At 44.2% G+C, this 24,155-nt stretch overlaps 1 protein-coding gene across 2 annotated transcripts in view; it reads right to left on the bottom strand.

The window, feature by feature from the left end:
* The window catches only part of LOC137375979 (gamma-aminobutyric acid receptor subunit alpha-1-like), a 58,574-nt gene that overhangs the window by 21,904 nt on the left and 12,515 nt on the right, over positions 1-24,155 (bottom strand). For both annotated transcript variants that reach the window (XM_068043812.1, XM_068043813.1), the window contains 3 exons: positions 13,585-13,667; positions 8,566-8,709; positions 887-1,039 (listed from right to left, as the gene is read on the bottom strand). In XM_068043812.1, the coding sequence (XP_067899913.1) occupies positions 887-1,039; positions 8,566-8,709; positions 13,585-13,667 (380 nt within the window). The remainder of the gene's footprint in view (positions 1-886; positions 1,040-8,565; positions 8,710-13,584; positions 13,668-24,155) is intronic.

Raw genomic sequence — 24,155 nt, 5'->3', positions numbered from 1 at the left:
AGTCCATTGACCTCAAATAAAGGCAACCTTTTTCGCATTTAAAAATTTTATCTATGTATAAAGGATGCATATTAGACAATGCTGTTGATGCTTATTAAAGGCAAGAATTAAGATTCTAAATTAGGGAAATTTTTTCAAGTCTTTATTCATAACTATTCTTTTTCTGGGTTTCACTAATGGTGGGCAGCCTTGTTCACTGCTGCTCATATTGAGAAACTGTGGGTGCACAGTCTTTAATTCTCTGTCCACTCATTTTAATAGGCTGTAAATCAAAGGCAGTGCAGCCACAATCTTCCAATCTGCAAAACCACTGGGCCCGTGGCCCTGATAACAGTGTGAACTCAGGAAATTGACCCTCCAGCGTTAGCAAAGGGCAAACCAATGACAAGCCCATCAAGAGTTAAATGCAAAATAAATATTCCACAACTTTGTCTAATAATTTGCCTGAACACCAACCTGAGAAAAGCATCCAGATTGTACCAATATAACATTTTCAGTTCTCTTGCAACAATTATTGATTTTCCTTTGATTTGACAGTTAACATCCAAATGTGCCAACACCAAACTTACACAACCATTGATTTGACATCACCAAAACTCAATTCACTTACAGCAAGTAGAGAGAAGCTAATACAATATATTTTTGCTGAAGTCTTGGACAAGAGCTGAGTTTGAGGATATCGCAACCTAGTTCTTGATTAGCTTAGTCCATAGCACAAAAATACATGCAAAATGGCAATTTTCACTATGATAAGCAGAACATTTAAAAAAATGGAAAATTTAACCAAAAAAACAAAACGTTTGAGTTGACTGATACTGGTATAACTTAAGAGAAATCTGGACAATATTCAAAGTGTTTTGCAGGCATCCTTTTCCAAACAACTCACCAAAAACAGTTCTTGCAGGGACAGACTCCCTGTTTAACCAGAATGACACTTGTGAGAGAATAACTGTCATAATGCATGGTAAGTAAGTTTGAATTACAAAGTAACCAATTTTTCTCTTCAAGTGAAAGTGAGCTGTCATAACCACATATTCACCTGGAAATATAAAACACAGAATTAGAACAGCAAAGCATACAAACTGTCACCCCACATATGCAACTCAAAAGTAGCAAGTGTAGGCTATTCATTCACATACACTATCAATACAGTAGAAAAAGTCTCATTTCAACAAAATATATTAAAAAGAGTAACATAATTGAGGCTGCTAGCAATGAATTGCTTTATGTAAACTTTCAGTCTCATTACTATAATTGTAATGCCAATCAGGGAGATTGCAAGAGTAGGAAATATAAATGTTACACTGGTGCTGTAGAAGCTGTTTTGTTGACTGAACAAACAATGTTGAGGTGTTTACTCTGAACTTAGACCATTACATACCAAACTTCAGAATGCATAATGCTACTACCTGATGAACAAAAAATTCAAAGTTCCATTCCACAGCACGGATCGCTTCTTCCTGAAAACTGCATAAATATTTCTCCCACGAATAAATATATATATATATATTAAAAAATCTACACAATGAATTATTTTCCAACAAAATCAGTGCAAGAAGCATTATGATTTCAGAAATGCTGCACCATAAGTTAAATTTGGCACAATGTATCTCAAACTACAATCTCAGGTGTCAGCTGTGGCTCAGTGGTAGCACTCTCACTTCTGAGTCAGAGGTTGTGAGTTGACCTCCTACTCCAGATATTTGAGTACAAAATCTTGGCTGATACTTCAGTGTAGTACCGAGGGAGCGCTGCACCATTGGCTGTGCTGTCTTTCAGATGAGACAAAAAAGCAAAGCCCGATCTGCCCTCTCAGGTGGATGCTAAAAATCCCTTGGCACTATTTTTAAGGAGAGCAGTGGGGTTCTTCCCATATTCTAGCTAATATGTATCGCTCAACCAACATCAATAGAATAGATTATCTGGTCATTATCACAATACTGTCTGAGGGACCTTGCTAAGAGCAAATCAGCTGCAGTGATTTCTACTTTACAATAGTCACTACACTTCAAAAGTAGTTAATTGGTTGTAAAGCACTTTGGGATTCCTGAAGTCATGACAGCCGCTATATATAAAAAAGATTTTCTTTTCTTTTATATCTCTTCTAAAAATCCCGTACAATGTTTTGCTGAAATTTATTGCACCTTGATAAATTAAAATGGCATTAGGGGTTAATGCACCAACAAGATGGGATCACCAATTTTTGTCACAAAGTCTGACTTTTGAAATTGAAATTGCTTCAGCATTCCACTGCTCTGGCACCCTTTGCTAGTCTAATTATTAAGATATTATTAAAATAAGTGGTCGCCCAATTAAGAAAGAGATGAGGAGAATTTTTTTCTCTCAGAGGGTTGTGAGTCTTTGGAACTCTCTTCCCCAGAGAGCAGTAGAGGCAGGGTCATTGAATATTCTTAAGGCAAAAGCAGGTAAATTCCTGACTAAGAATGGAGTCAAAGGGTATCGGGATAGGCAGGAAAGTGGAGTTGGGGCCACAATCAGATCAACCATGATCTTATTAAATGGCGGAACAGGCACGAAGGGGCTGAATGGTCTACTCCTGCCCTTAATTCATATGTTCGTATATTGTCAACCAGAGAAAAGAGTGTGTAAGTGGGACCTGACATTAAGATCCACTTACGTACTTTAGGCCGGAATTTTATGCCACCCCAGCGAGCCGGATGGTGGTGGGGTAGGGGGTGGGGGGTGGAGAGGGGAGGGTGGCATAAAATTGAGCAGGAGGCTCTGGGAGGCCTTCCCGGCCCGCTCCCGTCTCCGCCCCACATTACGTGGGCCACGGGGGTGGGGGGGGGGGGGGAGCGAGAAATGGGCCGCCTGCCCAGGCCTATCAAGACCCTTTAGTGGCCACTTAATGGCGACTTAAGGGCCTTCGCCTGCCTCCATGGCTATTTTATCCGTGGTAAGCGTCCGTCCAGTAGACGTGAAAGGCCGCCCAATGATACCTGGAGGATACCTGACAATCAGGCACAGGGTAAAAATATCAGGGTACCTGATTGAGGGCTGCCCCCGCTTCCCCAACCACCCCCAGGACCTGAGATGCCCCCTTCCCCCCCAAACGACCACCCTTCTCTCGCCAGCTCACGACCAATTCCCCTGGCGAGGCAAACCCAACTTACCTTCAGTGCTGGCTCCATGTCCTCGGCTGGGCTGCAGTCCCAGCAGTGGCCACTGCTCCCAGTGGTGCTGCTGGGATGAAGAGCTGCCGGCCCGATGATTGGTCGGCAGCTCAATGAGGCGTGACGTCCTCCCTCAAGCATGTGGAAGTCCCGCCTCTGAACAGTTAAAGTCCAGGGACCCATAAAATGCAGGTCGGATCCCCAGGCTGGGCAGATGCGGGTTCACCACCAACCTTTGCATCGGTGGCCAGCACCCATCCACCTGGCATAAAATCCAGTCCTATATGGCTAAAAATGTCACATAAATCAGAGATGTTTGATTTCAAGCTGTTAAATAACAATGTTTTTAAATATTACCTATTGCATGCACAGAGTTCACATTTAACAAATCTGTCACTTCGCATTCTCTTCACCTCCATCAGTCACTCAGCTCAGAATATCCTGGAGTGCTTGGATTTTTAGCCAATGTGACCACTACAGAATGCAAAATTTTGGACTATTGTTTTATTCATTCAAGTAGAGTCATAAGCAATGTATGTTATATTAACAGTCACGGTTTGTTACTGAATGAGCGTACATTCTTACTGAATGATTATAGGAACATAGGAGCAGGAATAGGCCATTCAGCCCATAGAGCCTTCTCTGGCATTCAATACAATCATGGCTGATCATCCACTTCAATGCCCTTTTCCCACACTATCCCCATATCCCCTTATGTCATTTGTATTTAGAAATCTGTCAATCTCTGCCTTAAACATACTCAATGACTGAGCTTTCACAGCCTTCTGGGGTAGAAAATTTCAAAGATTCACAACCTTCCGAGTAAAGAAATTTCTCCTCATCTCTGTCCTAAGTGGCTTCCCCCTTATTTTGAAATTGTGTCCCTGGTTCTAGACTCCCCAACCAGGGGAAACATCTTATCTGCATCTACCTCCTCTATCCTTTTAAGTAATTTGTAGGTTTCAATGAGATCACCTCTCATTTTTCGAAACTCGAGAGAATACAGGCCCAGCTTCTCCAATCTCTCTTCATAGGACAGTCCCGCCATCCTGGGAACAAGTCTGGTGAACCTTCGTTGCACTCCCTCTATGGCAATAACATCCTTTCTAAGGTAAGGGAACCAGAACTGCACACAGTACTCCAGGTGTGGTCTAACCAAGGTTCTATACAATTGAAGCAAGACTTCACTACTCCTGTACTCAAAAGCTCTTCCGATAAAGGCTAACATACCATTAGCCTTCCTAATTGCTTGCTGCACCTGCATGTTAGCTTTCAGTGACTTATTGACAAGGGCACCCAAATCCCTTTGTACATCTACACTTTCTGATCTCTTCCCATTTAAGAAATACTCTGCACATCTATTCCTTCTCCCAAAGTGGATAACCTCACATTTTTCCACATTATATTCCATCTGTCACATTCTTGCCCTTTCACTAAGTCTGTCCAAATCCCATTGAAGCCGCTTTGCATCTTCCTCACAAACACATTCCCACCTAGTTTTGGGTCATCCGCGAACTTGGAAATACTACATTTGGTCCCCACATCCAAATCATTGATATATATTGTGAACAGCTGGGGCCCCAAGTACAGATCCCTGTGGTACCCCACTAGTCACAGTGTGCCAATGTGAAAATGACCCCTTTATTCTTACTCTCTGTTTTCTGCCTGTTAACCAATCCTTAATCCATGCCAGTATATTACCCCATATCCCATGTGCTTTAATTTTGCTAAAACTTTCTGTGGGGGACTTTATCAAAAGCCTCCTGAAAATTCAAGTGTACCACATCCACCGACTCCCCTATATCAATTCTGTTAGGAACATCATCAAAAAACTCCAACAGGTTCATCAAACATGATTTCCCATTCATAAATTCAGGTTGACTATGCCTAATCAGATCATTATTATCCAAGTGTCCATTTATCACAACCTTTAGAATAGATTCTAGCATTTTCCCTACAACTGATGTAAGGCTAACAGGTCTGTGGTTGCCTGTTTTCTCTTTCCCTCCCTTCTTAAATAGTTGGATGACATTTGCTACCTTTCAATCGGCAGGAACCATTCCAGAATCTACAGAATATTGGAAGATGATCACCAATGCATTCAGTATCTCCATAGGCACCTCTTTCAACACTCCGCTATATAGAATATCAGGTCTCGGGGACTTATCAACCTTCAGCTCCATTAATTTCTCCAATACAACCTTCTTACTAATACTAATTTCCTTCAATTCCTCATTCTCCCTAATCCCTTGGATCTCTAATTCTGGCAGATTTCTTGTATCTTCTTCAGTGAAGACAGCCACAAAGTAATCATTTAGCTTCACTGCCATTTCTCTATTCCCCATTATAAATTCCCCTGACTGCCTGTACGGGACTCACTTTTGTCTTAGCCAAACGTTTCCTTTTTGCATAGCTATAGAAGCTTTTGCAGACCATTTTATGTTTCTTGTAGTTTACATTCATATTCTAAACTCCCTTTCTTTATCAGTTTCTTGGTCCTCCTTTGCTGTATTCTAAAATCCTCCCAATCCTCAGGTTTACTACTATTTCAAGCAACTTTATAGGCCTTTTCTTTTAATCTTATACATTCCTTAACTGCCTTTGTTAGCCACGGTTGACTGCCTTTACTTTTGGGGTTTTTGTGCCTTGAAGGAATGTATAGTTGCTGTAAACTATGTAATAATTCTTTAAAGACTATTTACTGTTTACTGTTATACCTTTTAAATGCATTTTCCCAATCCACCTCAGCCAACTTGCCCCTCATACTTTCATAATTTCCTTTGTTCAAATTTAACACCCTAGCTTCAGATTGGACTACCTCACTTGCAAACATAATGTAAAATTCTATCATATTATGGTCACACATCACTAAAGGTTCTTTTACAATGAGATTATTAATTAGACCTTTCTCATTACATAATACTAGATCTAAAATAGCCTGTTCTCTAGTCGGTTCCCCAACATACTGCTCTAGATCACCATCCCTAACACACTCCAGAAACTCGTCCTCCACAGCATTCGTGCTCATTAGGTTTACCTAGTCTATATGGGGGTGGGGGTCGTGCACAGTGGCGCAGTGGTTAGCACCACAGCCTCACAGCTCAGCACCACAGCCTCACAGCTCCAGGGACCCGGGTTCAATTCTGGGTACTGCCTGTGCGGAGTTTATGAGTTCTCCCTGTGACTGCGTGGGTTTTCGCCGGGTCCTCCGGTTTCCTCCCACAGCCAAAGACTTGCAGGTGATAGGTAAATTGGCTGTTGTAAATTGCCCCTCGTGTAGGTAGGTGGTAGGGAATATGGGATTATTGTAGGGTTAGTATAAATGGGTGGTTGTTGGTCAGCACAGACTCGGTGGGCCGAAAGGGCCTGTTTCAGTGCTGTATCTCTAAATAAAATAAAATATGCAGATTGAAGTCACCCATAATTACTGTATTACCCAGTCTACATGCTTCTCCAATCTCCTGATTAATACTATGCCCTACACGACCACTACTGTTTAGTGGCCTATAAACAACTCCTACCAATGTTTGCTGCCCCTTGCTTTTTCTTAGCTCTACCCAAACAGATTGCACATTTTGTTCTTCCGATCTGAGATCCTTCCATACTAATGTACTGATGCTATCCCTTATCATCAGTTCAACACTTTTCCTTTTTGCCTGTCCTTTCTGAATGTTGAATCTCCTTGAATATTCAGTTCCTAGTCTTGGTCACACTGTAGCCACATTTCCGTAATGGCAATTAGATCATACTCATTTATCTATTTGTGCCTTTTAAATCATCTATCTTGTTGCAAATGCTGCATGCATTCAGGTCGAGTGCCCTTAAACTTGTCTTCTTGACATTATTCTGCATTCTAAGCCGAGTCGGTGCTCACCTTTGCTTCGCCTGCCTGATGTGTGACCATAATTTGATAGAATTTTACATTATGTTTGCAAGTGAGGTAGTTCAATCTGAAGCCAGGGCAGCACAGTGAAGCCAGGCCTCACAGCTCCAGGGACCCGGGTTCGATTCTGGGTACTGCCTGTGCGGAGTTTGCAAGTTCTCCCCGTGACTGCGTGGGTTTTCGTCGGGTTCTCCGGTTTCCTCCCACAGCCAAAGACTTGCAGGTTGATAGGTAAATTGGCTATTGTAAATTGCCCCTACTGTAGGTAGGTGATAGGGAATATGGGATTACTGTAGGGTTAGTATAAATGGGTGGTTGTTGGTCAGCACAGACTCGGTGGGCCGAAGGGCCTGTTTCAGTGCTGTATCTCTAAATAAATAAAAAATAGTCGCTTGCTACTTTTCTATCTCCTGTTAGCAGCTTTATTTCCTTCCAATTTGAGCTACCCCTCAGGTTCCCATCCCCCTGACAAGCTAGTTTAAACCCTTCCCAACAGCACTAGCAAATCTCTCTGAGAGGATATTTGTTCCGGTCTGTTAAGGTGCAGCCCGTCCATCTTGTGCAGGTCTCATCTGCCCCAGAACTGGTCCCAATGTCTCAGAAATCTGATGCCCTCCCTCCTACACCAATTCTCCAGCCGCGTGTTCAGTTGATCAATTCTTCTATTCCTATGCTCACTAGCACGTGGCACTGGGAGTATTCCTCAGATTACTTCTCTTAAGGTCCTGCTTTTTAATTTCCTTTCTAACTCCTAAAATCTGTTTTCAGAGCCTTATCCCTCTTCCGACCTATGTCAGTGGTACCAATGTGGACCACTACCTCGGGCTGTTCACCCTCCCCCTGAAGGATGTCCTGCAGCCACTCTGTGACATCCAGGACCCTGGCACCGGAGAGGCAACACATCATCCTGGAATCACGTTTACTGCCACAGAAACACCTGTCTGATCCCCTATCGAATCCCCTAACACTATTGCTCTTCCACTCTTATTCCTCCCCTCCTGTGGTACCACAGAATTTGATCTGGCTGCACTCCCCTGAGGAACCGTCACCCTCGCCAGTATCCAAAATGGAAAACCGATTAGCAAGCAAGATAGTCTCAGGGGACTCCTACACTGCTTGCCTGGTTCTCTTAGACTGCCCGGCGGTCACCCATTCCCTCTCTGCCTGCATGTTCCTAACCTGCGGTGTGACCAACCCCCTAAACTTTCTATCCACATAGTCCTGTGCTTTGAGGATGCACGACAGTGACTCCAGTCGCCGCTCGAGTTCCGAAACCCGGAGCTCAAGCTTCTGCAGCCGGTGACACTTCCTGCAGATGTGTTCGTCTTGGACACGTGGTGCATCCATGACATCCCACATACCGCAGGTTCATTCCTGTACTATTAAAGGAGCCATAAATGTCTGTTCTCTGAATGGCTACGGTATTTCAAAGAGGGCATTTCATGAAGATTCTATTCATGTTCTTCTCTGCCAATACTACATAGAGCCTACAGGGAACTAACACTAAATCAAACAGAGACCATCTGCATAAAGAGTATATATACAAACCTGTACTGGATTTAATAATGACTTTGCCCACACTTTGTCCCATTAAGTCATATTGATTTAATCGAGAACAATCTTCAGCCACAACAACTGATTGGGATGCTCCGTGCGTCCACGTGTACACGACCTCTGATGTTGTGTATGCGTCTGATTGGAAACAGAGGGTGAAATGAGTGAATTGTGGAATCTCTCACAGCAATGTGAACACACAGCTAACAAAATTTGCCCAATAGACAATTGTAGTAATACAGTTCACTGGTCCACTCACATGATCTGTCACAATTCAATAGGTTGTTATTTCCCCATATCACTTTACCAGACAGTTGAAGTAGCTGCTAAACCCTAGTGAGGGGCTTCCCAAATGGATGAAAGAAAAGAATATACTGATAGAACAGTAGTAGTAATGCATATGGTTTCAATTTGCACTGATGTTAAAGTTGCGTATAATTCTGAAATCAGGGCCCAAACTGACACTGGAACAAAGCACAGGAAAGCTCCTTCGGAAAGGGAACCTAACCCTACTTCATTCAGTTAGCTCAGGTACTGAATCTGGGTTTAGAAACCATGTTGGCATGAAGCAAAACTGCTTCACACTGACACTACTGCTGTAGTGTAAATGCACCCTAAAATAAGGCAAGTGCATCCTTCAATGCCTTATAGAAGCTAGTTACACAGCAGCACAATCAAAACCATAACACTAGTTTTTTTCCCCCATGCTTTAAGTTGAAAGATGATTATTGACATGTGGATAAAACACTTAGAGAAAAATACTTTGTAAAATAGGAAGAAAGGAGGAGAAACATTATTGGATGAAATATCAAATAATATTTCTCAAAGAACTTTTAGAACGCAAATAGAACCAAATCCTACAAGTATTAAACCTTCCCCATCTTTAAAGAATATCACTGAAATACTAAAACTTCTTAATTACACTTGTAGTAAAGTGCGGGGGTGGGGTGGGGGGGTGACATCTTCATGATAAGATGTTTGAAAATTCCTTTTTAATCTGGGAAGGAAAAAAGCTGATTTTTCCCATCAGACTGACATCATACATATGTGACTTACATTATTTGAACAATAATTTGTATTAGTATCTCATGTGTTTACAAAAATACAAAAGAATATTGTCAAACATCATTTTTCATCAATAAAGTGGCTTTTTGAAGTAAAAATGATTCATTTCTGAAACCATGCATTTCTATCTTCACGAAACAGTGCCATGCTCTCATTGTACGAACAATGCAGCAGCAGTTTAGAAATGGTAGATTGATAAATCAACCTATTAATTGTGATAATGCAGCGTACTTACTGATTTTAAACGTAGTTAAGATCCTGCATGTTGTTTTAGCACAATAACCCCTCCAAGTCAGACCTCTGATAATGTATTCAACCCTCAATCTTTAAGAAGTTTGAGTGTTACTGTCAGCTGAAATATTGTAGTGCTTTGAATGATTCCACACATTCCAATATGAATTTAAACAGCAATAAATTACCATCAATGCAATAAAGAAAACAAGAATGTAGGTGTGATTCCCAGTCTATGTTAAGTTTATTGATCTCAATGGGCTTGCAATAGGGTTCCACAATCATCCTCAGTGTGCTGTGTTGGGAGAAGCAAGACCAGTGCCTCCACTCCTGGTGGGTCAATTGATACACAAATATCTACACAGACGTCAAATGGGGAAAGAACTAAGCTCGACTGTGATTGCCCCAGGATCAATAATTTTTTTTTTTAACACTCTCCACCTAGGTTCTACATGCTTAATGACTATGTGGAAGTCATATGGAAAGTAACTGGCACATTCATGGGATTGTAACCCACAAAAGTGTCTTGCTTTCAGGAATGTGGGAAGGGGAAAACAACCTGGAGAAAGAAAAAGCTAAATAAGTAGCATGTTCTGGGCTCTTTTTTGTATATGAAATGTAAATAAAGAACTGGCATGGAGAAGAAGACATGACAGAAAAGTAATTTTAAAAAATCAGTTTAATCAAGGAATCATATAAAACTATGCAAAAATATTTCTGATATTTCAAAACACAATCTTGGGAAAAAAATAAAATCGGGCAGAGTGTAAAACTGGCTGTTAATTTGCTAATGTCCACCCAATATACAAAATTAATCTTAATATCATAGTCAAAAATTGTAAGATATTACAAATTATATATTTACACTGAACTCAATAGGTAGTTTCTTCAAAATTTCTACAAAATTATTAAATAAATGAATTAAAAATTGCAGTGAAGTTGAACATTATTTTGCTCTAAAACCAGGTACCTCTTTTTTAATTACAGAATTTATGAAGGCACGAAAGGGAAGACCTATGTCTGGAAGAAGGTCCACATGGTAACAATCTCAATTGGTACTCATTTATGCTGGAACCACAAACTTCATAGTTTGGGTTTTAGAAAACCCGAGGGGGCACTAAATAACAAAATCTAAAAATTCAAGAAGGATAATTGTTGGTTTCTGACCAATATAGTGTGTGGTTCAAACATAGAGCCAACTTGTTGCATGAACTGTGCCTAAACAAATGATGCAATATAAGGCAATAACATGAAATTGTGAAATCCTGATATTGGTGCATAGAACTGTGAACTAGACATTTCAAATATTCTAATGGCATGAATAAATGCCGTTCTCCAGTGTATTCTTCATTCATGTGTATTGAAGAACCAGCACATAACTGTAGCTCATATTTTCCCAATTGTTGCTAATAATCCTCCCATCAATTGATATCAGAGTGTAAGAGGTGAACCCCAGATTCCTTGTCTTTTCAGACTCTGATAAGCCTCCTTTCACCAGACATTTCATTGTCCTCCTCATCACCTTTGTAGGGCTGATTTTTGTTCAGCTCCCCAACATCGGACTCCATGGGAGGGGATGGTGGGGGGGGGGGGTCACCAAAAGGTCACACCAGCAGCAACCCTTCACGGAGCCTGATGGTGGGATTGCCAGGCCCGATCTTCCCAGCGGCGGCAAGGCTCCATGGCGGCCCCCTCACCGCTTGACGATGAGACCCAACTTTAAGTATTTCAATAAAGGACATGAATAAATTCACAGACCTTTCACTGTAATCTTTCTCACTGTCCGCAATCTTGCGTGTGGCGGCTGGCACTCATGCGCTTTAAATTTCCTGTCCAGGGAAAGCTGGTGCCGAGATGGGGAAGGGGGGAATGCATGAATTTTAATGTAGTCGGGGTGGGGAGGGGGTGGGTGGGGAACGGAGTCAAATCTCCATGTGTAGTGTAGGGGAGTGGGCGGGGGGGGGGGGGGGGGTAAAGGGGTGACCTCTGCACTTTGTGCAGTTGTGGGGGAAGGGGGCCGGGGGGGGGTAGGTCACATATTAAATGCTTTTTTTTGGGTGGGTGGGGGGGGGGAGGAGAACGGGGCAGCCATTTATTTTCTTTGTTTTTGGGGGATGGGGGGGCGGTTGGTGGGTACCGGCCAAAAATCATTTCACAGTGTTTTTGGTGGGGTGAGGTATGGGCTTCAAATGTGCAGGTCTGGTGGCCCTATAAAAATGGCACCAGCACCTGCGCAAAGACAGCTGTCGCCGTTGCCAACATCACCAAGGACACCTCTGCCATGTGATTGGGGAGGGGGGCGGACCACCCAACGTATGCAGATGAGCCGCCACACGCACGATCGCGACAGCATGGTGGTGCACAGTCCGTACGTGCAGGCCACCATTTTCTTTGCCTGCTGCCACTCCCGACAGTGGGAGAAAAAATTCAACCCGTTCTCTTCACCTGCAATGGAATTAACTTTTTGATATGATTCTAAAGGACTGGATGAGAAAGAATGAACTGTGAAGAATGAAGGAATCTTTTGATCCATTAATTTTAAACTATATATGAACCGCATGTTGAGGGCTCAATAAGCCAGTGAACCAAAATAATGATTTTATTAATTTCAAGGACAGTAAGCATTTGTGGACATAGGAATTAAACAAGACTTGAATATTATTGCTGAGGCGATTACTGAAGATTTTAGGAAAATTGTTTTGATACCATTATTTATTACTAAGTAATTTAAAAAAATATATAATACTTACCAGAATTTGAAGATTCCAAAGTTGTGTTGGATTCTTTAGTTAGTAGATTGAAGCATATAGCTGCCATTTTTAGAAGTATGTGGCTGCATCTGCCCCTGCAGAACATATTTTGTTCTGTGCTATTTTTACATTTTTACACATGCTTTAAGTCATTAATATGTTGCCTGTTGTCCCTCCATTACTCAACACTTTACAGACTCAGTTAATATTCTCACCAATAAAGACTCAGAACTTTCAATGGCCCTCTGTTGTGGACACTGCAGATTTTAGTGACATAACCAACAAGTTTGAATTTGATGCATTATTTTTTCCAACAAAAACTGTTCTAATGCATGATTCCTGTATGAATTCTCTTCAATTATCATGTTCTGCTGTTTGTTACCAACAGCACAATCAGTTTAATTAAATTGCACAGTCAATGGCTGACATTTACCTGATAAGAGTGAAAAAATTAAATAATCATGATCTGTTGTTCTGACTTACTACTTGATAATATGCAATAAATTCGTGAATACAGCTCTATAACAAATGCATGCATTCACTGCTGGAAAACTGCCTTAAGTATTTTTAAGTGCAACGTTCCAAATATTGGTCCCATTAAAAACAATTGAATCAAGCTTCAAAGATTGGAATTTTAATGGAAATTATATTTCTTTAGTACTTTTCTTCAAAAGAAGTTATCACAATGAGATTGTTGCTATCAAAAACAAAGTTTTGATGGTGACCCAATCTCCTTTAAAAAAGACCCTGATGGGAGGACTTTCTTGAGCATTGGTCCTAATAGCGATAACCTACAATTTAAAAGGCAATGAGGGTTATATTTTTTCTTTAAAGCAGCCAGTACTGGTCTTATGCTTTGAATGGACCATACCCTCTACTCCAACATCCATTCTGCTAAGAATCTGCCTTACACCCACAATAACACCCACAGCAGGCAACAGAAATTGTTAAATGTTTCTCGACTTACAACTGCCAAATTTTAGAGGACAGGCATGAGCATCCATTGGGAAATCTTCCAAATGCATGGGACACTCAGCACGAACAGTCAATCTACAAAAAACAAATATGATATAAATACTAAGTCAGAACTTTAAAATGATACAAAAGATTTTAATGTGCACTCAACAAATATAAGGATCAGTGAAATGATAAAATATATTCTGAAAAGAAAATGCAGGCAGCATAATAATATTCTATACAGGGGGCATAAAATTTTTTAGGGAAGATATTTGTTCGTGTAGCGACACTTCGAGTGCCACTGACCATTCCCTGCTCACCTCACGGTGCTCCCTGCCCCCGGGGATTCACATATGTCCGTGTAGCACTGTTCAAAGTAACACTCAGGGCTGAATTATTTGAGCCCTCTGGCATTGGGGGTCGTGGCGGGGGCCTGGAAAATCCTTCCAGGTGAGGCCCATCACGACCCCTGAACCCACCGCATTTTACCGCCGGCAGCGGCGAGGCCTCAGTGTGGCTGGCGGGGCCTTCATTTCAAGATTAAAATTAAGTTAAAATCATTCAAATTAATCGACCTTGTCCTGTTGGCTGTCCCATGCCTATATTCCGGCCGCTAGCTGGAATTCCCACGCCTTTGGAACTCCATTTGGAGTTCCAAGGTGTGACATTCGTGGGGGGGGGGGGGGGGAGGAGTGAAATGTTCAGGTTGGGAGGGGTGTGGGAATGGGGAAAACTGCTCTGATTGGTTGTGGGGATTGTGGGAAGGGGTTGGGGGTCAAATGTTCTGAAGATAGTGGGGGAGGGAGGTGAAAGTTTGGCAGTGTTTTTTGGGGGGGAAATGTCAATTTATTAAATGAGAACTCAGTGGGGGGGGTGGGGGAATCAGAGAAATTAAAATTTTCTGCACTGTGAAAACAACGCTTTTAAACATTTAAATGAAAGTGAAGGGTCTGAAGCCCTTTAAAAATGGTGCTGGCACCTGCGCAGTGGTGCCAGACGGTGTTGCCTGGGACGGAGCAGCCACCCCTCTACGTCATTGGGGGCAGTCGCTCTTCCCCCTCCATTTAAATAAGGCTCCACGCGTAATATCGTGGGGCCTCAGCGGCTGCTGCTCCATGCTGGAAGCCCGCCAACTTCAAAGCGCGTTGCTGTGATTTGCAGTGCGCTATTAAAATCCAGCCCCATGTAAATGAATTTCTCTCCCCTCTTTATGTTACAAATAGAAACAAGGTCATGTGGAGTGGCTATATTAATTTGAGTTATAAGTACTTAATGAATTAAAGCATTTGCATTCATATTTCCTCATATTCAATCAAAACTGAGTTTAATTAAGTATTTTTGTGATGCTGTTTCCCCAAAATATGAGTTGAAGCTGTTTGGTCACATTGTTTTAGTACTGTGCTGTCATAACAATGGAAATATAATTGGCCATAATTTGCTGTGGTAGGGCATCAAACTGTTCTGATACTGGTTAGACTTGCCGTTGCACAGTTAGGCATTTTTTTTGCGTGCAAAATTGCTGAATGTTCAAGCTGACAACGGTGTACTGAGGGACCTAAGTGAACAGGACAACCATCAGGGTATCTCCTCAACCAATTAGATTGAAGGATTGTGAAGTTAGCAGTGCAACGTTTGAAAAGACAGAATAAATTAGAATGGGTGAATTCAATATCTAATCAGGTGCAGAAACAGAAATAAAGGGAGGGAATGGAAGATTGAATTGAGAGAGCGAGAGAGTGAGCGAGAGCAAAAAAAGACAGGAAGGAACAGTTAAGAAAATTTAAAAGCTTTTACATTTTTAAAATTTCCAATAACAATTAACATTGGAAGGAATGAGAGTCTTTGCAGTGCCAGAGAGGTTAACTGGCAGTAATTAATACTTTATGTGTCCTTCAAAGGATATTTAGTCTGAAATGGACAAGACTTAACTTTCTGTGGCAAGTTTAGTTCGTATCCACTGCACAAATACAGCAACATCACACCATTTCAATGGTGAGCCCGAGAACAGGATGCTTTTTTTGTGATGCAGCGCACTCAGATAGCAATTTTTAGATAGCACGCATCTGCCCCTCACCTAAACTTTTTTTACCATTTGCGCATAAATAATAGTGAGTGTTATTGACCTCACCATTATTTTGACAACAAATTGTGGCCTATTATATTTACGGATACATCTCAATATGAATTATATAATTTAGGATTGCATGAATATAAATTGCTGTGTGCAATAGAAATGAAAAAATAATCTTATGCACTTCTACTATAAACACATAGCTAATTTATATTACATGTATTAAAAACAGATAAGATATTGTATCTTTCACGTATTGCTTTGTATATATCATCTGGCATATATCTAATTCTTCCTATTGGTGATCATTTTTGAATACAGAAACAAATATAAAATAACTTTACGCTGGGCTTTGAATGTGAATTATTCCTGATTAGTGGGCTTAGGCTACATTACAGTATTATGAATCATCATTAAGACAGACCATAAAGATCAAATAGTAAACATGCACCTGTTAATAAAAACATTGTTATAAATGAACAACAGAGAGCTTATATCAGGGAATGCAGTTGAACCAGCTGTGCCTCGCTGAATGCACAAATGAAAAGATTTGACTATCACACAATGAGTTTTATTCACAGGCATGTACTGACTGATTGGTAAAAATTGGCTGAGATTTGGTAAGAATGAGTTTGGTCTCCTTTTAAAATGCATGGCATAATGTCTTATAGCACAACATCTATTGGAGCTGTCTTTCACTTGCTTTGTAACCACTGCTGATTTGAGGGGGAATTGGATCATTTTCAAATCAGAAAGATGCATTTTCCAGCTGAAGATATAACATCTCTATCAGTCTCAGCACAACTCCACAAGATGCAGGGTCAAAATGCAAACACTAAGAGTATGCAGCATGGTCTTGTTCAATATGGACAGCCAGAGTCCCCTTTATACCTGTTTAGCACTCCATCACAGAATTTACAGATCTTGGGTGGTCCAAAACACATGCAGGTGTATCTTGTGCCAAGTAATACCAAGTATGTAGGGCTAAAATGTAGTTGTATATTTTATTTCAAATGTTAGGTGTAAAGTTAAAACTTATGAAGTAACTAAAATTGTATTTTCCTTAATCAGTCACAGATTTTTATTCTTTCATTGGAGGTCAGCATTTGTTGCCCATCCCCAATTGCCCAAGAGAGGGTGGCCTTCTTGAACCGTTGCAGTCCATGTGGTGTAGGTACATCCACAGTGATGTTAGGAGCAGAGTTCCAGGTTTCTGAGCAGCTGTAAAGGAATAGCAATATTGTTCCAAATCAGGATGTTGTGTGACTTGGAGGAAAAATTGCAGGTGGTGGTACTTTTACACGCCTGCTGCCCTTGCTCCTCTAGGTGGTAAAGGTTGTGGGTTCAGAAGGTTCCTTCAAAAAAGACTTGGCGAGTTGCTGCAGTGCATCTTACAGATTGGACACACTGCTGCCACCGTGTGCTGATGGTGGAGGGATTGAACATTTAAGGTAGTAGATGGGTAACGATTAAGCGGGCTGCTTTGTCCCAGATCGTGTCGAGCTTCTTGAGTGTTTTTGAAGCTGCACTCATCCAGGCAAGTCGAGAGTATTTCATCACATTCCTGACTTTTTTTCTATTTGTTCTTGGGATGTGGGTGTCACTGGCAAGGCCAGCATTTATTGCCCATCCCTTATTGCCCTTGAGAAGGTCGTGGTGATCTGACTTCTTGAATCACTGTAGCTCATGTGATATAGCTACACCCACAGTGCTGTTAGGGAAGGAGTTCCAGGATTTTGACCCAGTGACAATGGAGGAATGGTGATAAAATTCTAAGTCAGGCTGGTGAGTGCCTTGTATCTTGCAGATGGTGGACAGGCTTTGCAGAGTCAGGAGGTGAGTTAATCACTAGACATTGAAATTTGTCTCTAATGGATTTTTCCAGTTACTTTTGTCCAGGTTTCTCAGAAGGTCTTTCCAGCAATATGCTGCATTTTAAGTGGGCATTCATTCTAAGAGTATATGAAATTCTGTCAGACGATTACAGGAAAAAATAATGTAATATTGCAAAAAAAACAAGGCACTTCACAAGAGGTTGAGAAAACAACACTGAACAGAAGGTAGGGAGGGTGGCCTAAGATAGAGGGCTGGATTTTAGAAAGCCCTCGACGTCGTGATCTGTGGAGGGCGAGCCTGAAGATGGCTCTGGATGAGGCCCACCCTGGACCTTGACGCCGGGAGGACCCGGCCAGATCCTCCCGGCACTGCCAAGGCTCCATGGTGGACCCCCTCCATCCCCCGCCGCTGGGCAACAGGACCACAGTTAACATAGTTAAATGAATAAAATTAATACATTCAAATAAACTTACCTGAGATCTTGAGGGCCTGCCGCAATCTTCGCCACGGGCAGCCGGTGTTCCCGTGCCTTCATATCCCTGTCTGGAGAAACGAGGCGTAACACTGGTGGGGAGATGGGACGAGGTACGTTTATCAGTGCATTGGGGGGCAGGATGGGGTCAAATACACTTAATGGGCGAAACTTTAATGGGACGCCGCACTCTGCGGCGTCGCCCTTTGAATTCAGCGACGCATCCGAATCCGCCGGCCGCCGCCAAGCCCCTGCGATGTTATTCGCGGGGGCTCATTTCAATAGAGGCCACACGCCGCCGCCCCCCACCCCCCCGCCCATGTTACACGGGAGGAACGGGACTGCCAGCTCTGTGCTGCACGCCGGCACAGCTGCGAGTCATGTGCTGGGGCCATATTTAAAGGGCTGCCAGTACTGCAGCTGTGCTTGCACCAAGGAAGACTAGTGGACACTGTGTTACAGAGTAAAGGGATACAAAGTGATGGAGACACAGCAGCGTCACAGGGAGGCACCACAGTTCAGTGATGCCTTCCTGACCGCCCTTCCCCAGGCTGTGCGCACAAGGCAGGAGGTCCTCTTCCTCAGCAATAGCATGAAGAGGCCCTCTCGCCTGATCAAGACAGCCTAGCTGGAGGTGGCTCATGAGGTGAGCAGCCGTGGTGCCATCCGGGGCGACTGCAGTGCCGAAAAAGAATGAATGACCTGCTAAGCAGTGCAAGAGTAAGTACCAATGTCTATCAGGGCTCCTTTGAAACTGGATGCACCCACACAGAGTGACATATGTGTGCCACTGCTGTGCCAAAGAAAGGTAGGTTGGGCGGGGAGGGAAGAAGCGCCATGAATGGTGCAATGTATGGCACAACTTACTCTTGTCCGATGCTCAGGGAATGGCATCTACATGAGTGGCTCACTCAGAGGTGCACACCAAGAACCCCCCACCTTTGTGGCCTGCAACTGTCTTTTGACATGTGTCGCCCTTTTGTCATGCCATTGTTACTATCAGCCCCCTTGCCCCTCCAGGCGAAGACGGGCCACAATTCTAGGAAGTCCACCTGCATCAGGGAGGTCCTGCCAACCGGCTGACCAATGCCAAGGAGGAGGCCCTGCAGCTGGCGTCAAGGTAGCAGGCAGATTGACATTGGGCTCCAAAGTGAGCAGACGTTCAATTGATATTAAAGATGGGCACTGTGTACTGTTGGTTCGGTAATGCGATGTTGCTGACATTGTAAAATGTGTTACAGCAGAACTGACAATGTCCTTTTCCCATTGTGTATTCCAGCTGAAAGAACAGGGTCAAACGCAACTGGGCCCATGCCATCTGCCACCTCAGAGGAACAGCCAGACTCCGAGGAAGCACCGTCCATGACACTAATGCACCTTCCACCAGCGCAGATACTGTCACCTCAGTGGGTATCCGTCCGGCCTTAGAGTGTGGGTCACAATCTGGAGAGAGCACTGCACACGCACCTGAGCAGCTGACTGAGGCTGAGACAGCGATGGCCCCTGACAGTCAGAGGCCCGTGAGTGGCCAGGCCCATGCTGAGCCCCAGGCTATTGGTGAGCCTCTGCTGACAACAGACCAGGGCAGGCTGGAGCTGTTGGAAAAGTTATGGCAACTGCAGGTGGAGATGCCATAGGCCATGCGCAGCCTTGAGCAGATGATAGGTGAGTCTATGCACACCATGACTGCTGCCATGTCACAGGCATGTGAGCGCCTGGCGTCATCCATTGAGGCGGCGGTGGCCCTCATGATGACCCAGAATCAAATGATAGGCTCACACCTGCTATCCCTCGCCACTACCGTCACATCCATTGGGCAGTGGCTAGGCACAAGAAAGACCAGAGGCACAAAGAATGCTGCTGCTCCTGGTCCCTCCCAGGAGTGCAGAGGTGTTCCAATGAACTCTGAGATGGAGGAGGCGAGTCAGTGGACCTTATCTGGGGTCCCCCCTCCAGGCGATCCCAATGTGGATGCTGGCCCCTCCACCTGTGAGTGAAGCCACAGCAGCCGTAATACCTGAGGAGAAGCTTGTGATGACGCAGGATCCTCCCAGCCAGCCGGGGCCCTCCAGGTCTCGTGTGCGCAGAGGACGACCGCTGAAGTCATCCACAGCCAAAGGGCAATCTGAACTGCAGCCTCCAGTCAGGCTGCTAGCGCAGAGATTGCACCGAGAAGGGGCACCTGCAAGCATCTAAAGAGAACACACTGACACAAATGGGAATGCATGGGTGTCACAGCAATGTATATACGTCATTCAGTAAATGTTCCTCTCCAACATGTGTGTCCTTTTCTCTCTGTGAATGATGTGTGCAAGCAGGTAGCGCCAATGTCACATCCCTTGGCAATGTTGGCTCTGCAGGAGAGCTCTGTATGCAATATCATTGCCATGCCACCATTACTCACGAGCATCTCCACAGACTCAGTGATATGGACATTGACTCAGTCAGCTATTGCCTCTAATGGTTTACATGAGGATGCTGCAGATGTGGACAGGTACACAGCAGGTGAGCGAGGGTGAAGTGTGGCTTGCAGAACTCGTCTGTTCTTATGGAGCAGACAGCCTTTGTCTGATAAGCCACTTCCATACGTCCCTCCCTCACCGCTAGCCCTGCATGCAGAGCCTGGGTGCCATCTGCCCTCCCATGTGTCTTTCATGTTGTAGGTCCTCAGTGTCTTCATCATCCGAGATGGAATCCTGTTGACATCTCTCCTCATCATGCCAGGTCTGACCCCTATTGGGTGCGTACTTGTACAGAGCAGCAAAGAAAGGAGCTGACCTTTTCAGCCTGTAGTACAGGGCATCACCCTTTCCATCCAGGCATTGGAGGTGCTCTTTCAGCATGCTGATCTCCTGCTCGATGGTGGCTTATGTAGCTCGGTAACTGGCATTGTATCTCTCCTCTGCAGCAGTGGTGGAGTCTCTCAATAGTGTCGGGAGCCAGGTCTGCAAAGAATAGCCCTCATCTCCAAGAAGCCACCCCTCCATCTCAGCCAGTTCAGTGAACAGCGGTAGCGGCCAGGACCGCAAGACCCAGGTGTCATGGCAGCTGCCTGAGAAGTGGTCACACATTTGCTGCAAGCAGCCGCAGTGTTCACATACCAGCTTCACCTAGATTGAGAGGGCTCCTTTAATGGTGATGTCTGCAGGTGGTAGCCTGGCAGTCGGCCTGATGACCACGAGTGCAGTCTATGAACATTACAACCTATGGTTCTCCGGCAATGGTGCCAGAACCACTGGCCCGCTGGGCCTGGCTGAGAGAGTCCGTGCTGAAGCAGACATCCTCACTGACCCTCTGGTGCAGGACATTGGTGACCTACCTGATGTCCACAAAGGTCTCTGGTGGGCCCTTAAAATGCTGCAGAGGCATCAAGCTTGAGAACTGCTGCCAGTACAAGGAACAAAGGCATGGAATGTCGACCGGAGCCCATGGGCTGCAGGTCATCCTTCAGCAGGGCACAGAGATGTGTCACCACCCTCTCTCGAGATGCAATCTCCTCTGACATCCTATGGCATGTCATGTGGGGCCTGTAGATGCACGACAATCATAATGGCGAGCTCCCCTTGGGGACTGCTGCTTACGACCGGGGGCCTCTACATGGATCGCACCTGCCTGTTGATACTGCCTCTGGCGCATATGGATCCTCACGTGCAGAGGATCACACAATGTAGGATGACCCATATTTATTTCCATGTGATACATAAAGTTGAACCCTGCATGTATTCGAAGGTTCCTAACAGGGCATGGATTGGTGTTGACGGGTACATCAGCTGCTTTCCTGGATCAACTATGTGGCGAGCTATGGCATTGCTCATCTTGGCCAACATTCAGAGTGGCACAGCATGACCTCATCAAGATCCTACGAACTGAATTGATTGTCCCCACCATCCAGATGACCTTAAGGCTCCTGCCCTTTCTGGCACCGTCCCCATACACAGGGTGCCTAGTGTGCCATTGTCCCTCACAAACAGAGAGCGTACACTGTTAACGGAGGGTTGGTACACGGTACCTCCCTTCATGCCAGCACAGCTTTCCCCCCCCCAGTAATCCCAGACCCCCTCCCTTTCAGAATGCAGAGTGAGACCCATGTATCCCCCCCCCCCTTTAAGAATGCCGAGTTATACCCCTGCAGATAACCCCACCTCCTCCCTTCCAGAATGCAGAGTAAGACCCCTGGATAACGGAACTTACCTTCACTGGCGACAACTTCTGCCTCTGAGGATCCACCGGCTTTTCAATTTGTGAATGTAACGGCATGTGATGGCCGCCCGTTCACTGACATTTCTGGATTTTTCGCTGGAGAGTCAGCAGGCTGCATAATCACCAAAGGTAAGTACTCTTTACCACATACTAATTCTGGTGCCGCCGCCCTGCGGTGGGGGGGCCGCACCGAGGTCCCGCCGCTGCTGGTAATATGCGGCGGGTCCTTCTTGATGTCACAGATCGAGGCGGGCCTCTTCCCACAGCATTTTACCCGCCCCAGCGCCGTGATCCGCAGCATCGAGGGGCTGGTAAAATTCAGCCCAATGGGTGTAGGGAATGGTGGAAAGGTTTGAACCTTAAACTTTGCGCAGTTTGGGGGAAAGGTCAGATATAAGGGATCAGTGTTTTGTTGGGGGGGGCGGGGAGGAGAGTGGAAGGGCAAATACTTATTGTGATTGTTACTGCGGAGTGAGAAAGGAGCATAAGAAATATATTCATTTAATTTTGGGGGAATATTTCTTTAAAACATTAAATATGCCAGCTGGGCTTTAAAAATGGAGCCAACGCCCGCACACAGGCACTATTGGCGCTATTGCTGGTGACAGACATTCTGGCCCCTTCCACCAGATAAAGGTGTGCAGAAAGTTTAAATGAGCCGCCGCATTTGAGATTGCAGCAGCTCTTTGGTGTGTGGCCTGCACAGGCGGGCCGCCATCGACATCGGGCTTTAAAAATTCAGCCCATAGTTGGAAAGGTAGCTTTTAAAGGAGGCTTTTTAAAGTGAGGCAAAATGTAGCAAGGTGGAGGATTTTAGGAGAGAATTCCATTGCTCAGGGGCATAATCATTGAAGACTCTGCCTCCAATGGTGAGCAGCACTGGAGAATGCACAAGTCGGAGAGTTTTACAATAGAAGAGAGTGCAAGAGGGTGCAAGTAACTCACCTCCTGTCTCCCCAAAGCCTGTCCACCATCTACAAGGCACAAATGAGTGTGATGGAATATTCTCCACTTCCCTGGATGGGCGTAGCTCCAACATCACTCAAGACGCTCGACACCATCCAGGACAAAGCAGCCCACTTGATTGGCACCCCATCCACAAACATTCACTCCCTCCACCACCGATGCATAGTGGCAGCAGTGTGTACCATCCACAAGATGCACTGCAGTAACTCACCAAGGCTCCTTAGACAGCATCTTCCAATCCCTTTACCCTCTAGAATGACAAGGGCATGGGAGCACCACCACCTGCAAGTTCCCCTCCAAGTCACACACCATCCTGACTTGGAACTATATCGTCGTTTCTTCACTGTTGCTGGGTCGAAATCCTGGAACTCCCTTCCTAACAGCACTGTGGGTGTACCTACCCCTCATGGACTGCAGCGTTTCAAGAAGGCATCTCACCACCGCCTTCTCATGGGCAATGAGGGATGGGCAATAAATGCTGGCTTGGCCAGTGATGCCTACATCTCCATAAACAAATAAAAAAGATGGGTTTCAGGACTCGAAAGGGGTTGCAGAGGAAGCGTGGGATTCGCTTAAAGAGGATGCAGATTTTGAAATCAATATATTGGGCAAGTCAATGCAAATAAGATAGCCTTAGTAGAGGATAAGATGCAAATAGTGAAAAATTGGAGGAGTTGCTCCTATGCGACACATTTGCCAGTTTCAGCTTTAATGACACGTATACTGTATTTTTGATTTCGAAGTAGACGTCAAGTATAGTTTTTGTGTTGGGCCCACTTTAAATAAAATCTAGTTTTATTTAGATTTCTGTTGTGTCTAGCTGTGGAATCATACTGAAACCAAGCACTTCACATCAATAATCATTTTTTCCATTTCAATTTTTCTAATATTAGGGTATCTTAGTTTCATTTTCAGAACTTATCGAACTTGTACAGGAAACATCTTTTGACAACCATTTTCTCCATCTATTATTTTGCCTATCACCAACACAAGAAATGCTTGCGACATTAAGTTCCTGGCAACAATTATAAAAATA

The sequence above is a fragment of the Heterodontus francisci genome, chromosome 12, assembly GCF_036365525.1.
Source record: "Heterodontus francisci isolate sHetFra1 chromosome 12, sHetFra1.hap1, whole genome shotgun sequence".
Classification (NCBI taxonomy): Eukaryota; Metazoa; Chordata; class Chondrichthyes; order Heterodontiformes; family Heterodontidae; genus Heterodontus; species Heterodontus francisci.
This window is presented reverse-complemented; position numbering and strand designations above follow the sequence as displayed.